General features: G+C 39.6%; 1 protein-coding gene across 2 annotated transcripts in view; it reads right to left on the bottom strand.

Moving 5' to 3' along the window:
* The window catches only part of MLLT3 (MLLT3 super elongation complex subunit), a 253131-nt gene extending 237675 nt beyond the window's left edge, over positions 1–15456 (bottom strand). The window contains exons 1-2 of one of the 2 annotated variants that reach the window (XM_007130213.4): positions 15203–15456; positions 13627–13807 (exon numbers count right to left, since the gene is read on the bottom strand). In XM_007130213.4, the coding sequence (XP_007130275.1) occupies positions 13627–13807; positions 15203–15214 (193 nt within the window). In that variant the 5' untranslated portion in view covers positions 15215–15456. Of the gene's footprint in view, positions 1–13626; positions 13808–14743; positions 14960–15202 lie in introns of those variants that run through there. The other variant, XM_024126722.1, reaches the window with a different exon arrangement.
* Positions 15457–18590: the final 3134 nt, after the last annotated feature.

Raw genomic sequence — 18590 nt, forward strand, 5'->3', positions numbered from 1 at the left:
AACATAAAGAAAACTCTGAGGTCTTTACAAGTAGAGAACACCTTGTCCTTTAGTTCCCCTTTCACTGCAAAATATGCTCCCACTCTATATGCTCCAAATAAGAGCCAGTTACACATTATCTTAGTCGACCACAGCTTTGTCTGTCCTATAATAAAATTCTATGAGTATATTTATTTAATTTAGTGCCAAATTGGGAAGCTCTAACAATCTGCAATATTCTAACCAAGTCTTCCTATTGTTCAAACTCCCAAGTCTTCAGCTTGGTCCCCTGAGTATTCATTTAAAACAGGTTTTAAAACAATTACTTTATTTTCTATATCTGCAGTTAAGACATCTACATAAGTTAATTTAATAAGAACAATAGCAAGCAAATATGGTGAGTTGTAATCAAGGTGCCGAAGAGTATATTTTCCTCATTCTCATACACACCTTAATCCTGAAGAAAGGAATCCAGGCGACTATGAATCCCATTTAGCATTCTCAAAAGGAATAGAAATAGTTAAGTAAAAATTTATCAGCAGAACTAAATTAAAGCCCATGAAATATAATGTTATTCCAAATGCTACCCAACAGAACTAAAGTGGCAACCTTATTCAAGTAGTAAATAAAGAAATGCTCAGATTACAAACTCAGTTTTTATATTTTATATTCTAAGGCAGAATTAATCTGGCTAACTATAATTTATGAATTTTGTAAAAGCATCTAATGCTAGAGGGAAAACAGATTTGTTTTTATTTGACATATAGTTTTGCTATGCATCTGAGCATAGTACACTTGTAATGCTTATTTCTTAACATTAAAATAAAGACAGATGTTTTCCCATTAATCATAATATAATGGACTTAATCAGATAAACTTTAGATTGCAAAGAGACCTTTTAAGACAACTAAAATTAACTCCCTCATTTTGCAGAAATTATTTCTTTTAATTGTGTTTAAGGAATATTCATATCAATCTAGCTGCATTGTATATAAAAAATGAATATTAAAATGTAATTTCATGTTTTAACTTCCAGTTATTTTTGTAGCCTATATATAAAACAGTATTGAAACCACTTGAATGCTAAATATTATTTGTGTTTATGCAATTATGCATCAATTCTCCATCCAAAAAGGACTACTTATTTCCCTGCCCCAAACATTATTTTTGCCTTGGTTTTGGTAGTTATTTTTTAACTTTTTATTTCTCAAAATTTAATGTTTAACTTCCAAATTATATACAAAGACTCACAAGCTAGAAGTGGATCTTTATTTCCAACTATAGACCCCATTTATTCCTAACACTATCGCCATATATCTAAACATATGAGAGTCCTTTCCTTTGTAGACAATTTTTAAAGTCAGATGTAGGCTCTGGAAACTTTTCTACCACTACACATCAAGATAAACATATTAATCAACAAAGTTATACTTATCAAAACTCCACAGGTAAGAAAGGTCAAAACTTCTCAAAACATTCCTAAGTACTCCAAAAATGTATGCTGTACTGAAATATTAAACACAGTTGTCTTTCTGTTACAAAGAAAAATTTTTGTGTGTCATGTACGTATAAGTCAGGTTAATTTGATTAATTTTACACCTTAACACAACATTAATTGTCAAGAAAGGTAACATGATTTACATTCTTCTCTTTAAAGGTTACAATCAACTTATGAAATATTTATGCATATATTCATAGTAATATTAAAAGAAAACACTAAGAAAGAATGTCATGGTAGTTAAATTTCAAATAACAAAATGTGAAAATGTTCCTTGGGGAAGACATTCCTGTTTATGTTCCAAATGAGATTACGTTTTTAAAAAACTAAAAAGCTTATTATAAACACATCCTTAGGTACATTTAAGTATCTAGTTTAACTTTCACATAAGTAATATGTAGCATTCAAGAAAGCTTGAAAAATCCAACAAATTTTACTGATGACAAGAATTTCCTGACATCCCACCTCCCAGAGATAACTTCTGTAACACTGTGCGAAGTATTTTCTTCCCATCTTTTCACTGATGTATTTTTATCTGTCATACAATTCTCCAAATGTAGGTAAAGATGAACAACTCTGAACATTCTGGTATAAAGAAAATGGACTAAATCCTACTAAAATCAATGATCATGATAAATCAAAAAAGAGACTCCACAGAAAGATATTAAGTAGCATTAACTACAAACTACTGTGTAGCCTTTACAACATAAGTATATTCTCATTTATTTGCTGCTCTCTTTAAAATGTTTGCATTTGAGTATTTTTGTATAAGTTAAATCCTTGGCTCTAGTCAGTCACTTGACAATTCCCTTTAACAAGTTGTAATGATAACAAGAATTATTTTTCTTTAACCTAAAAGTTATGCAGCATGCTGCAAGTAAAGACTGAAAGAGTACTTGCTTTTCGAGGCAACTTCCATTAAGCATCTCAATTATTAAACAGAAAACCCTGCAAGTATGTTGAGTGATCACTTTCTTCTAACCTGTTCACATGACAATGTAAGCCCAAGTCCCCAGTTATTATTCTATTGATAATAGAAACACTAATAGTTATCTGAAACATGATACTTCAAAAAAGAAAAACAAGTGACAAAATTTCAAGGTCTGGCCTATGTTATATGAAATTAAAAAAAAAAGTCAACTTTCAAGAAAAAAATGCAGTGATCTAATGACCTGGTCAAGAGCCACATTTGAAGGACAAGTTTCAAATAAAAACAGAGTCTCATGAGTTCTTGGACTGCTCCAACCTACAAGAAGTAGTTGATAGTTGATATAAATGGCACCAATATAGTCAGAAAGTAACTTTTCATAACCAAAACTTAACCACCTACTTGGTGAATTACGTAACCATGTTATCTTCTATTTCTCTGATATTCAACAAGTCTTTTACTCATTCCACTGTTCACACACCATTTAAATAGTAAAATTCCAATATACTGAAGTTCATATCAACATTTTGTTTTTTTCAAAAAATCATTCTCCAAATTACGTTTATGAAAAGTGAGCAAACACATGAGCACATGCCTATTGCCTAACATGATAACCAAAATACAGTTGATATGTAATAAGTGGTAGTTATTTCATCGTTATAAAAACACTAGATCAATGACACACTCAGAATTTATCCTTTTTTAAAAACTAAGGAAAAATAATATTTCAGAGCTGGAAAAGCCCAAACACAGAGCTTACTCAGTCCAAACACATCCCTTTTACCTCCCAGGCCAGGGCCTTTCCTGCTGCACTGCTAAATACTGCTCCTACAAGTTACTGGAATACATCTGACTCCTATTTTTAAAGGTAAAAGGCTAGTTGTATTTCATGGATTAAGTAGTAAAAAAATGATAGACCTGGCCAAGTTGCTCAAATTTGTGTCCAGCTTTTAAACAAGCACTTGGAGTAGGTAAGAAAGAATAAGGGAGGAAAGATAGAAGAGGAGAAAAATTCATTTTTGCCTATAACTAATAAGCTAAAACCCATTCTAGAAAATGTGATTCTCAGCAGACACAATGTTTCCTGCTGAATTCAAGTGGTGGTTCTGTTTACACAAAGCCAGTTATTAGAGGTACAGAAGAAATAAGTTTCAGAAGACAGAGTAATAATTTATCACTTAGAAAAGAGGATGCTTAAATCAGGATTCTCAAACTCTTTCTGACTTGTGATATCCTCTTTGATGTTATATTTTTGCCCAAAAATTCTACTGTCTATAGACTACATTGATGAAAGGTATGAGTACTATCCACAGTGATAATATATGTCCCATCTCCTCGGATGTGTAACTCTAATGCAACACAGCAGGAACAACAGATACATACACAAGGAGAGGTGAGTGCTGGACTGGCTGAAACATGTAATGCGTGCCTGGTGTTCCATACGATGAGGAAAGTAGCTGCCCACTGCTCTGTGCTACTTGTGGGCACAGGTAGGAAAAGTCATAAAACAAGCATCTCTGATAAGACAATCTGGAGCTATGTCAACATTTTGCATAACCTATCCCACTAAAAGCAACCAAATCCCAATAGCCTGACTCTCTGTTTTTCAATAACAGTCAGTACAAAACAGCTGCTTATATTATAGGAACAAGGAGAGAACTCAAACGAAAAAAAACATTTTGTAAAATAGAAGAATATTTCTTCAACACAAAGAAAGCTTTCATTATGCAGCAACTCATATGAATGGAGTATTTCGGGTAAAAGGTATGGATGACATGAAGTCTACAATGAACCTTGTTTTTAAACACTCAAAATGTTATAAATGCTTACCAAAATAAACAGACACCTGGAATAATCTGACATTAATCTTCCCCAACACCACCCTGAGAGGAAAGGGGAAGGAGAGCATAAAACCTATCTGTAAAAATTAAAGGCATCATATGCAGACTAAATTTATATCCAGAAACATTAAGAAGAAAGTAAATCTCTCTACTGTCTAGGCCACTGTTATTATATTAACATTTTAGGAAATTGTTAATGTATATTTTGCTTTTAAAAATCAATACATGCACATAACATTTGGCCTGGTATTGATGGGAAAATAACCAACTAATGATTTCTGCTGGAAAGGAACAAAGAAAAAAATTCATGTTTGGCAAAATTAAATATATTAAAATTTATTTGGCTCTGAGAATATCAATCTTCTAACATGGGTAGTAACTAATTAAATTCAACTGATCATCTTTATAATCACTTATGAACATTATTTTAAATAAATGGCCCTTAGAATTAAGTTCAAGATAAGCCATAATTTTCTTTCATAAAAAAATGATGGTGCCTTGATTTTATCCAAAAAGTTAATCGTTAACTACTACATACCAACTAAATCACACCCAGATGCTAGCCTTATCTTTTTAGAAATTCCATGATAAACGGAATTGAGGCCTTCTTCAGACCTCAGTCACTACAAACTTATTAACACGCTTAAGTTAAAAGGATTAGGTCATGCAACATTATTTCTTAACACAATGTTCTGCATCCTTCAAGGAACTGCAATCTTATGATGGAGGGGGTACAACATATCAGGGGATACCTACCATTCCGTCACAATTTTTCCTAATGATTTAATCTCAAAGGAAAACCTTCAATTAATCCATAAAATGAATTTGATTTTGCCTGAAAGTAGCTAGAGAACCTCTTCCTTTTAAACAGTACCTACCATGGTTACCACCACTTAATTAAGTCCTAGATCATGTCTACAAAAGCAGTTATGGCTGAACATGTGTCTGCTAATATAAGTGAATAATTACTCAGTGTTTCAAAAGTAAACATTTACCACCATTTATTACTAGTTATCTTTGCACCAGCATACTTGTGACTCATTGTGTCTACATGCAAGATCACTTCACATTTCTAGGCTTCCGATTAAAAGTAAAATGAGAGGGTAAACAAAGATGAAGTATCTCAAGTGTCCTTTCCAGCTCTGAAAGACACAAGCACACTGAAGGCAGGGACCTCCTCTTTCTCTTATTTACATCTCCCCCGGTCCTTTCACTGTATCCTACACATATGAAGCCTATTGGTTAAGCACATTACCATGCCCACAAATTATATTCTTCAACAAAACCCCAAAACCAGACAGGAAAACAAAATAAAACAGATCAATTTGACAAAATTAAAAACTTATGTATGACAAAAAGATACCATACATTAGGCTACAAGAAACAGAAACAAAAATGGGACAAGATGTTTTCCACACAAATAACAAAGGATTAACATCCCACAGATAAGAAAAAGACAAACATCCCAATCTTCTTTTTTTTTTAAGACAAAGAATATAAAAAGAAGTCAATAAAGAGGAAATCTAAATGGTCAGTAAACATATAGAAAATGTTTAACCCCATTAGGAAGAAGAGAAATGCAAATGAAAACAAAAAGACACCATATTTCAACTAATATCAAAAATAACAAATCTTAAAATATCCTACATTGGCAAAGATGTAGAGAAAGTGATACTCATTCCCTGACAGAGTATGAACTGTCACAACTCCTTTGTGGAGCAATCTGACAATGTCTAATGCAAATGGAAACACACACACAACTGGTATTCTAGGCCTACATCCAAAATCTTTTTCATTTGTACAAGGTAACAAGTACAAAGATATTCACTGCACAGAACAGAAAATGACCTATATAGTCTTTAACAGAAGAACAGAAAAGTAAGCATAGAACATACTCCTACAACAAAATACTAAGCAGAAAAAATTAAAGGGAATGAGTTGGCTCTCTAAAGATGAAATGGCAAAAGGTTCAAAAACATACTGAGTAGGGGGGAAAAGCAAGATGCAAAATTATTTACTCAAGGAAATGTTCTGGAATTAAATAGTAATTGTTGCACAATCTTATGAATATACTAAAAAAACACTGAATTTTACACTTTAAAGGGGTGAATTTTATGGTATATGAATTATATCTCAGTTGAAAAAAATGATTCACCCAGTATGATACTCTTCATGAAGATTTTAAGACACAATATACTACTACTTGTAGCAATATAAATGTGCAAATGTACATAAATAGATGGGAAAAAGGCTGAAGAGTTGGAAGAAAAGGTTGGGAAATATTTAAACACTTGAGCCACATCTATAATACTTGATTCCCTAAAAATCAACAAGGAATCAAACATGATAAAATGCAAACATCTGTTCATTCTTGGCAGTGGGGATCTGAATGTTTGTTCTATCATTCTTCCCTTTGTATTTTCCAATACACCCCCCGGCTTTTTTTTTTTTCAGAAATACAAAAAGGGCACAAAACAAGCATATCACAAACAGCAAATGGTAAATATATAAACACGTAAAGATATGTGGCATTACTAATCAAATAAATGCAAATAAAAATGAGGTATCGGGCTTCCCTGGTGGCGCAGTGGTTGAGAGTCCGCCTGCCGGTGCAGGGGACACGGGTTCGTGCCCCGGTCCGGGAAGATCCCACATGTCGCGGAGCGGCTGGGCCCGTGGGCCGTGGCCACTGGGCCTGTGCGTCCGGAGCCTGTGCTCCGCAATGGCAGAGGCCACAACAGTGAGAGGCCCGCGTACCGCAAAAAAAAAAAAAAAAAAAAAAAAAATGAGGTATCATTTCATGCAGCAGATTGGCAAAGATAAAAAAATCTTTTAATCCCCAGTATTGGCAACCACGTGGGGAAATGGGCAGTCTCCCAACTCCTAGGGAAGTATAAACTGGTACAATCTTTTTGAAGGGATGTTTGGTAATGAATATCAAAATGTAAAATCTGTATACATAAGGAAATTATTGGAAAAACCATTAAAATGAATATCAAGGATGTTCATCATAGCATTATTCATAACAAATTAAAACTAAGAACAATATAAATGTTCAAATAAATAAATCTGTATTTAATGTGATACCATCAAATTCAGCTTTAAAAAGATATCCCACCACATACCATGAGGGTAGGAATGCTCATCTGTGTTTCATCCCCAACTCCTAGAAGTATTCTAGACACATAATAGGAGCTCCAAAAAACACTTGTTGAATGAATTAATGTTAATTTAAAGTTAATTTATATTTGTGTGTATACATAAATATAAAAAGATGCCTACCAAAATATTAATTATGGTTATCTATGAAGAATTTTCAGGTAACTCCTTCTTTATATTTCTATGGTTTGGTTTTTCTACAGTGAACACATATGTATAAATTAGAAAATACAATTTTCATTTGCATATAAAAAAATTAATGTTTGCATTCTTCATAAAAGCTGAACTGTACAATTGTGCAATGTAATTTCTCAATTTCTATGATCTATAACATAACAAAAACTTGTCAATTACCTGTAATATCATCACTGGGAAATTATTTATGCAAAAACTCTTTTCAGACAAATCATATTCTCAAAAGTGAATACAGCACTACAAACAAGAATAAGGAGAACCACAAAATACAAGAGAACAGAAGATTAAAGCGTTAAGATATACATTATGAGGAAAAGAAGGAAGTAAAGACACTCTGGCCACATGCACACAAAATAAAATGTTTTAAAAGAATATTAATTTGTATCACTAAGACAAGAGAACCTCTCCTTCTATATGTTAGCTGCTTCACTGAGTAGTGAAAACATAAAAACAAAAAGAAAGTATAAAAACCAAGGGGAAAAAACCCACAGAATTCTATATTATTTCCATTAGGACAGTGTGAAACATTGTTTTAGAGATCAAAAATATCCTGAAGTCTGGACAATAAAGATTAAAGTCCAGTAAGTTCAGTAACATATCGAGTCCTTGCTTAATTACATAATTGCTATCATTGTGTTTAACAATTCCCCCCCATTCCCAAATATCTAAACTTTCCAAGTTCTCTTTTGAAGACTTAAGTCACTAAGAGATGAAAAACAAAAAAAGCTCCACATCTTAGAACTGTAAAAGCTGTGTTAAGTAGTGGGGATCATCTGTAATAGATGACCAGGAAAAGAGCTAAAGGGCTAAGGTTGGTCCATGGAAGACCATTAGAAGGAAACTTCAAAGAACAAAGAGAAGGAACAAAAAATCTTTACAGAAAAATTATGAAACCAACGGATCCCCCTGCTCTATCTACCTCCCAGAGGTACTTCTACAGAGGGTTACCTAAAATAATAGATGTAAAAGGCTTCTGAACCATAAAATGGACAGTAATGTTAACTGTAAGATATAGCCAGTAAAACCAAGTTTGGATTTTCCTTTTAGGAAAAAAAAAATCACTAGATAATTGTTACACTGGAATTTAACCATGCAAATACCTTGGAAGATTTATCTTTTCTCTTTCCAGGAAATGGGCATTTTTATTAGCAACAATAATAATGGTTACAAAGAAAATTAGCTTCCACACAACAGGGCAGTTTATCTGTGCCAGGTTGTAAGTTGAATATTTTATATTAGAGGTTCTCCGACAACAAGTCTGGGGACCCCAGGATGCCCAAAATCTTTTCCAGGAACTGGCAAAATTAAAGCTATTTTCATAACAACTCTAAGACACTAGTTGCCATTTTTACTCTCATTCTCTCCTGAGTGTGTACAGTGGAGTTTTCCAGAGGCTACATGATGTGTGATAACACAACAGACTGAATATAAAAGACATAAGCAGACCCAGTTGTCTTCTATTAAGCAAAATGTTAAAGAGATTTGCACACACACACACACACAAAAATAAATGATGCCACTCTTCTCACTCTTCTTTTTGTTTTAGAAAATAATTTTTCATTAAAATAGTATTTATGTGCTAACCTAATAGGGTGATGGTTGTTATCTTTAAACAAATTAATAAGTAATTTGTTCAAACTATTTCTGGTTAATTTTGAATATAGTCAATATTAATAGATACAATTTACATAGAAATTCCTAGCCCTAATTATCACTGGGCAACGATATCTACCCAAGACAGTTCAAGGTCACTTTTAGAGAGCTACATGGTAATCCCTCTCTGAAAGGCAGTAGTGTATATTGGGGCTTTACTCTTGTTTTTTCATCTTAAAAAGTAATAAGTGCTCATTGGAATGCTTTAAATGTAAAGAATTAACATTTATTAAAAAAAATCAAACACTCCAAAAAAAAACTTCTCATCATCACCAATACCATAGCACCCACTTAAGAAAACTATTAGTAAGAGTTTGGTACCCATTCATGCAGAATTTATTTATTTACACACATACACACACATACTTTTTATCTGTATAAACACATTTTTTAAATGGGATCACAGTGATTTAGCTACTTGCCTTATTTCACCTACCATCTCTTGAAGATCTTTCTTTATCTACAAATAGATTTACCCTCTTTTTTAATAGATTACCATGATCTAACTGCACCCAACTGAGGTCCCTTCTATGGCTTGCTTCCAAATGTTTGCTATCAAAATAGAGTCACAAAAAATATGCTGTAACTTTGTGGATTTGTGACACCGTATCTGTTAGAAAATACCTAGAAGTAAAATTGCTGGGTCGAAGTGTATAAACATTGAAAATCTTAATAGATTTTGCCAAATGCCCTCCAAAATGTCCATGCCCAATTTACATTCTCACTAACCGCACATGAGATTTCCTCCAACAATTCAGCTTTTTAATTGGTGAATTATACTTTATGTTGCTTCAAAATGTCAAGTTGTAAAACTGTTCTCACTGGTCATCTTAATTCCATACAGAACTCTACACAAATCTCATAAGACTCACTGAATGTGTCAGTACAGTCACTCATCTTTGTTTTTTCCATAAACCTTTTAAATACCTCAGGAGAGAAAATACTTCAGGTGCACATCGTATTTTCAACTAGTAACCCCTCAAATTTTAGATACCCTGATAAAAAGTTATTCAAATTATTTCAGAAAACTATTTAACACAAATCAGAACTACACAGTAAAGCTGGGCTCAAACACTTAAATCAAAGGAAAGTTATAAGTGTAAATTTATCATGCTTTATCTGCCCACTCAAAGGACTAAGGCTACAAATAAAAAGCTATCAAATCACACCAGTGCCCAAATTAGCTTACAGAAAATAATAAGCAACAGATTTCATATCATAAATGTCAATGGAACAGACTGCAATAGTAAGGATGGCAATAATTGGAAAGAAAGTTCACTCAAATTCACATCATGCTGAAAATGAAAACATTAATATTTTAAATGAAATGTTTTGAATATGACTATTCATTTCAGTCATATCAGACTATTATAAATCTTTGATACTAATAAATAAAATATAGTCTTTTTTTGCAAGTAGATAGTTTTAAAATGCATTATAGTTTGACCTGCCGATTCTGTAATGGCTAATGGCTATTCCAGGCTTCACTATTTCATCAAAATCTTCTTTTAGGACTTTGTGCTAGTAGTTTTAAATTGAAACTGTCTTTAGGACAGAATAAAACCTTATTAATTCAAGTCCAATTAGCTCAATTCTGAAATTGTATACATAATTCTCACTGGGCAACAAGTTGAACTTACTGTAATTTCCTCCTCTACAAGTTCTCATAATATTACTGTGAAATAAAGGAAATCAACCTGAAAATCAATTCACTTTTCCAAACCAAAGATTTATGAAACTAAGAACTCAACCATTTTTGTGGCTTGAGCAGTTCATCCCTCAGATCTAAGCCCACTTCTGTTTATCAACTACCGTATATATTGAAAGTGATTTAAATTGTCATTATTAATAGCCATTTACAGTTTACAGTATCTGCATTTCTTGTAACTCAGATTTTTCACAAAACCATTTTTGCATTTCTGCCATTTGCAATCCTCCTATTTATAATATCAAAAATATAACACCTTAAAAAAGTATGGAAGTAGACTTAGAAATGCCTGGCATTCTTATTCTGTATTTATTCTTATCATTTCGAAAGACCTTATAAGCCAAAAAGTAAGTCCCAGGATTAAGTGGCATGTTTGGTGTTACCTTAATTTACAACTAACTATTCCCAATGAACAGAGAAACCTTCTCTTGCAATCTGAATCATGTGTAATTACAGTATGACAAGGTCTCTCCTGGGCTATGTAAGCTGGCAGTTTTCCCAGGACTTGTCACATCATGGGAAGCACACATACAAATAAAAATCCAAAAATAAACATTTTGAAACAATGGCTTGTAGGCTACATAAAGAAACTCCACAGTTGAGAATAAAAATTGAAGAGCCCAACCAACAAGCAGACATCTCTCACTAGAGGCATCTGAGAAGACATCAGTTAGTTATCAAGCCGCTTACCACACCTAGCAACAAAACTCCCAGGTGTGGGCTGTACAGACAGCACTCTCACGTACCCTCAGGCTGGACAGAAAATCATTAAGTATGGGAAATAAAAGGAAACGTCACCACACACACCCACTGAAGCAGAGAAACAGTGGTGAAATATGGAGAGGTTGATCATCTTTAATTTCATAATGCCAATTTGTTGATTGTTAAGGTGCCTAAACAAAGTTATCTTAAGAGCTACATCTTCGGCCAGCTGGCTTAGTTTTCCTAATATAATAAATATTGCTTTTGTTGTTGTTAAGGGTATTTCACCTTGAAATGTACAACAGCAAGTAGTTATAACAGTGTGTACAAAGGATCTTAGAAAGTGGTTTCTTTTGTTTAAACTCCTCTGCTGTGGCTCTATGGACACATGGAAAAGGGAAAGCAAGATTCCAAAAAGCATCAGACCCAACCTCACATAATGACAGAAACTTGACAATACTCATCTTCAGTACAGTTCGGAGGAATATTTAAGTATAATATCTCTGGCTATATTCTGCTATAAAATGCTAACAAAATCTAAATGTTATTTCCGATAGACCATGCATATCCCTACCCCTCTCTTATACCCCTCTCTTAGATGCTGGATTCATTTATTAACCATCCAGCAAAGCACATCAAATTCAACTGTTTGAGTTTTCAAGAGCAGCTATAAAACAAACCACTATAGGCAAAACATACAATCCTAAGTCCCATTACAAGAGCTCTGGAAACAAAAATAAGCATTAACATAAACCTCTGCCACCTCTAAGGCACAGAGCATTTCTCCTTTCTTTATTCAAGCCCCTGAATGTTCAATAATTTCCACGTAGCTCTAAGCAGAATGGATTTATTATGATGTTAAGCTAAGAAACTGCAGGAGTTCTAGATGCCAATAAAGATTACGGATCAAATGGAAGATAACTACTAACCATTGTGTCGACTTAGATAAATAAACCTGCTCACAAACAAAGCACCTTATTGTATTTGTACTGTTACCTCCACTAATCCAACTAAAACAACCAGACAGTAGCTTTCCAGAGGCTGAAGGGAACAGAAATGGGGATTTCTCAAACCCTCTTTAAATTTCTTGTAAAATAACACTCTGTTCTTCTTTTTTCAAAACTGTCCTTTATGGAAAATGTTTGGGACCGCAGAGGCTGAGCAGAATTATGCAAACCAGACACCAAGGCTAAAAACCAAGGTGAGGAAGGAATGAAGCAGAAGGCAAGACAACACCGTTGCTCTGAAACTTAGCTTCGACCTTTGCAGAGACTCTCTTCCCTGCAGATCACATGGGGCAGACACTTCTGAACGCTGCTCAAAATCGACTGAGCAACCAAGTGCCATCGGGGAGCTAAGGACCAGTAAGTGCCCCCCCCCCAACCGAACATAAAATCCTGACGGTGGGAGGTCGGGGTGGCTAATCCACAAAAAGAAAAGTCTATGACAACTGGTACCTAAAGCCTCACACACAAGGAGGAAAGCAGAGAAGACCCTAAAGACAGGCGACTTCTCAAGACGGAACAATAAGTACATCCCATGCATCCTCTGCTAACAACACAGGTAAATCTCAATTTCTCCAGGTTTAAAAAAAAAAAGGCGCAAGCTGTTTATTCCCTCCAGCCCCGCTCCCCACGCCTCCAAACCCAACAACTAATTGCACCTTCCCCGCAGAACCCGCGGCTAACCCCAGAGGACCGGTGAGGGCTGACTTGGGATGAATAAACACTCGACACCTGACAGTCCTTTCTCTGCGGTGACTTTCACGGAGCCGAAGTGGCGCGCGCGCGGGCGGGAGCGGGGACCTGGCCAGCGCGGCGCCGCGCACCCCGGTCCCGAGCTACGCCAGCGAGCGCGACGCGGGGGGCGGGGAGAGGGGCAGGGGGACCGCCCGGGCCAAGCGATTGTTTCCTCCTCCAGCAAAGACATTTTTTATCAAGCTCCTTTTGTATTCGAGCCGTACCTCTTTTTGGCCTAGGAAAGCTTTCGTGCAAGTGGAAGACGACTTTTTCCACAAAGTGCTGTATGTTACTGTGCTCCGGCCCGCGCACGAACACCATCCAGTCGTGGGTGAAACCTTCCACGGTGGGTTTTTTCCTCACCTGGGCGCGGTGCCCCAGCTCCAGCTTCACCTGCACGGCACACTGCGGGCAGGGGGGAGGAGAGACAGCCGTGAACAACAGGAAGGCGACCGTTCGACACTGAACATTGCGCCTGACATTTTTTTTCCTCCTTTTTGAAACGCACATAAAAGGAAACGGCGGTGCCCTCTGCATCCACGTTTCACGCGCGTGGGCGCGCACACCCCACACCCCCAAATATACGACCCCGGGCCCGCATCCACACCCGCCGGGATTGTAACGGAATGTTACCCCCGATCGGGAAGGGGGGTCCGGTTGTTGGGGGGTAAAGAGGGGCGAGCACGCTCATCCACTACAAGCACGACAACGAATGCATCGGAAACAAATTAGAGACAATTAGGAGGCGATGCCCGGGAGGTTGCCCGGCGTGGGAGGGGAGGTAACTGGGACCCCCGAGGGGGGTTCTGGCGAGCCCCCACCCCGAAAGTGCCGCGGCGACAGGCACACGCCGAGGAAGTCTTTGTGTACGTGTGTGTGTGCGTGCGTGTGGAGCGCTGTGCCAGGCGGAATGGAAACTACAGGCAGCCTCCGCCGATGGGCACAAACTCCCGTGCTCTTACCACGGGGTTCGTGCACAACAAAAGTGAGACGTCGTCACACACGCACACACACACACGCACGCACACACACACGCCCGCAGGAAAACACGCCGAGGCGTCCATAACTTAAGGCACCCCGCACCCCCCCCCCAGCGAAAAGCCCCACGCGATCGGCGAGGCCAGCCTAAGAGAGCCCCCGCAACACACTTCCAAGAGCCAAAGTGGCCCCAAAGTACCTCCCTCCTCCCCCCCAAAATGAAATTCAGAAAGGCAGGGCGGCGGGCGGACAGCCGCCGAGCCCCGACTGCGCACAGCCCGGCGCGGGGGCAAAGTTGCGTGCGGCCCCGCCGCTGTCAGCCCGCACACTCCGGCTCACACTCGCGCGCCGCGGAGAACGCACCATCGTAGCGGCCGGCGAGGCTGCTCGCCGCGTCCCCGGACTGTGCCCGCGGCTCCCGGCGGCGGCGGCAGCTGAAATATGGCTGAGTTATTATTCGCCTCCTTCCACCGTGTGTGAGTGTGTGTGTGAGTGCGCGCGTGTGAGCGGGAGTGCGCTTCTTGCGATTGCAAAGAGAGGCGAGGAGGGAGGCGCGGGGGGTGGAGGGGCGAGTGTGTGTTAGTGTGTGAGTGTGTATGTGTGTGTGTGTGTGTGTGTGTGTGTGCGCGCGCCGGGGGGGGAGGGAGGGAGGGGAGCGGAGGCTGAGGGAGAGGCAGCAGCTCCCTGCAAGCCGTACCAACCTTTCTCTAATTGGAACCGCGGAGCGCTGGCGCTGTCTGGGCTGCGGCGGCGGCGGCGCAGGGCGAGGGAGGAAAGGCGGGGGGTGGGGGGTCTTTTATTATTATTTTTGCATGTACTTACCGAGCTAGCCATGCCTGGGGGCCCGGAGGTTTGCTGGGGTGTTGTGTGGTACCCCCCTCCCCCGCCCCCCTCAGCTGTAATTCATGAAGAGGCTGCTATGAATGAGAGCGCGCCCAGGAGCGGAGGGTAGATGGCGGACATTCTCTGCCTTTTTCCCCCCGCGTTCGCTTGCTCGCTCGCTCGCTCGCTTATTAAACTCAGCCCCAAAAGCAAAAGCAGCAGCAGCAGCAGCAGCAGCTCCAGGGCCAGAGGATGAGATTCCGGAGCATGCGCCGTGGCGCCTGACACCGGGGCTCCGAGCCTCACGGGGCGGAGGGAGGGCGCGCGGGCGGGGCGGAGCGGGCGGGGAGGCCGAGCGAGCGAGCCAGGGGGAGCTCGAAAGAGCCAATCACCGGCCACCCACCCGAAACCCCGGCAGCCCGCACCGCCACACTGGAACGCCTCGCTTAAAGTAACAGGTTCCTGCTGGGGGGTGGGGGGAAGTAGGGAGAAGGGCGGGGAAGGGGCGCTGGAGTAGGGAGATCGGCCAGCTGGGGAGCCATCCCAGACCCTGTGTAAACTCCTCTCGCCCTACAATAAAAAACGGATTAAAACTGCTGGAATGTAGCCACTGCCTAGAGCCCCCAGCCGCCTGAGAAGGGGTGTTAAATCAAGTCTTTGGCGTTAGTTAGCGCGCTCGGGGGAGGGAGGGGGCTTTCTTTCACTTTCCACCACGTCTTTTTATGGTTTTGTGCTGAAAAGGCAAGAACTCACACCCAAACAAACTTATTTAAAGACAGAGCGAGAGAAATGCCACCCTTACAAACAAGCATCTAAAAGCAGTCGCTGAGACGGTTTATAACCGGCAACAATTCCCTGGCCCCCTTCCCCATCTACTCACCCCCGCCCTTCTGCCACTGCCACCTACACCGAAAATTTTAAAATGAACAAGAGAGAGAAACTAGAAGGCTAGTTCCTTCCCAGGGAACGCCTCCCGCGTTGGTAATCCCCGGCTGGGATGCACCACAAAGCGGTGCCCAGGTGAAGGAGGGATACCTGCGAGTGCTGGGTGCAGACCCTCGGGGACCAGGCTGGGAGTTTTCTTGGGGAGGCTCCCACTCCAGACAGCCTGCTGGGTTGCATAAGAACGTGGCAAATTGTCCTCTAAGGACGCGCGGGGCAACTGGGAGTCTTAAAATAGCAGATAAAGTTAACACTGGCTGTAATGTGCACAAATTGGATTATAATCTTTAGGCGTATTGGTGACAGCCAACGTAATCCATCTCTGGGTATTAATCCTGTTAGGCTCCCGGGTGATAACCAGTCGCAGGAGTGTTCCCAGAGTCGCGCTCCTGCAAAGGTTTCCACTCGGGTTGTACTTGGTCTCGGTGGCCGGGAACAGAACAGCGCAGCCACGCGTGGGGCGGGGTAGGAGTACTGACTAGCTTCCTTTAGCAACACAGACAACCTTTAGAAAGGAAACGGATAAGATCTAGACAACTGATTTGAAAGTGAAAGATGTGTGTAACTTCGGTTCGTTAAAGAAGGATCCTTGCATCTTCTTTGCCCTCATTCCTTTTTTGCTCTCTTTTCTTCCTTTTCTCCCCTTTTTCCTACCTCCCAACTTCTTTCTGAATCTTTCTCTTGGCTTCATTCTCTTCTCCCTGCCTTCCCTCTTTACTTGCCTTTCTTTTACTTTTTGGCTCAACTTTCTTGCTTTCTTCTTTTCGTTTTGTCTTTCTTCAAACCACGAAAGCAAGTTGTCTGGGCCCTTGGATTAAAGAGAGCTATACGGGGGAAGGAGGTTAGCTGGGGCATCCGGGATCCTCGACGTTAATTTGTCAGTTCTCCCAGCTGCTCACGCGAAGATAACCCACATCACTCGGACCGCTTCGGGCCAATTTTAATTTCCAGTGCAAGCCTCCGATTCAAGTGGTTTGAAGCCCTAAGACTGATACTATGCTCTCTCCCACTTACAACCAAGAAAGCTTCCTTTACCTGTGGACCCCAATTCCTCCCACCCTTTTACTGGATTTAGTATATAATGGAGAGAACAGTTGAAGATAGAAACATTTTAATCCAAGTCCAAGAGCTTAGATTTCGCAGCTGACCCACATGTACATTGATGCGTGTCATCTTGTAGGTGTACGTGTAGTTGTGTCTGTGTGTATAAGGACTAAGTTTACATACACATTGACGAGCTATGTGTTAGGATCTACGTGAAGGATGGACCTACTTGCTATGCATTATTTAATTTTTAAATAAAATAATCAAACTGGAGAGAAGTCCTTTGGAATAATAAGATAGGAAACTGATAGTTATATGGATGTGGCATTAATAAAGCCATTTCTTTGGTGCCCTGGTCACATTCACAGGGCTCTGTGTTGCCCTCACATACTTCCTGTTTCTGCCCAAGCTGGTGAAGTGTATCATTATGGGATGGGGCTGGAAGGGTCCCTGCTCTGGGGCCACCTGTGCTTTGCTTCTTTTGAATTAAACCTGGAAAATTCCCCCTTTTCCACTGCATTCTTACCATCTTACATGGCCTTGTGCGGGGGAGAATAAAGTAGGAGCTTCCTATATGCCATGATTTAGGGGTGCCAGATAAAGCCCCCTCCCTGAAGAGACCTGCCACATGGCTTACCATTCCTACGGGACACCCTCCTTTCAGGCAAGACATTGAAAGTGACTGCTGAAAAGCAAATGAGGTTCCACATATAAGCGATACCATATGATATTTGTCTTTCTCTGACTTACTACCAGGGGGGAAAGCAGGGGGGAGGGATAAATTGGGAGATTGGGATTGACATATACACACTACTATATATAAAGTAGATAACTAATAAGGACCTACTGATTAACACAGGGAACTCTACTCTACTCTGTAATGACCTATAAGGGAAAAGAATCTAAAAAAGAGCAGATATATGTATATGTCTAACTGATTCACTTTGCTGTACAGGAAACTAACACAACATTGTAAATCAACTCTACTCCAATAAAAATTTTAAAAAAATAAAGCCATTTATAAAGTGGCAACCATTAGCCAACGAGTCTAGCTTAGCACACAGGTGAAAAAAAACAATCCATTCTTCATTTGAGTTGACTTCAGGGTTTGGCTAACTTACAATGCCAACCGGGATGTCTTGGGATTCTCTCTATAACTCGTACTCGCGCTGAGGGACTGATGTCTCCTTTCTGAATTATGTATTTGCTGAATTCGGATTTATTACAGGAGTCACCAATAAGCCAGAGACTTTCAATGCCAACCGGGATGTCTTGGGATTCTCTCTATAACTCGTACTCGCGCTGAGGGACTGATGTCTCCTTTCTGAATTATGTATTTGCTGAATTCGGATTTATTACAGGAGTCACCAATAAGCCAGAGAGTCAGAGAAGGTCTTTTCCC

Source organism: Physeter macrocephalus, chromosome 9 (genome assembly GCF_002837175.3).
Source record: "Physeter macrocephalus isolate SW-GA chromosome 9, ASM283717v5, whole genome shotgun sequence".
Classification (NCBI taxonomy): domain Eukaryota; kingdom Metazoa; phylum Chordata; class Mammalia; order Artiodactyla; family Physeteridae; genus Physeter; species Physeter macrocephalus.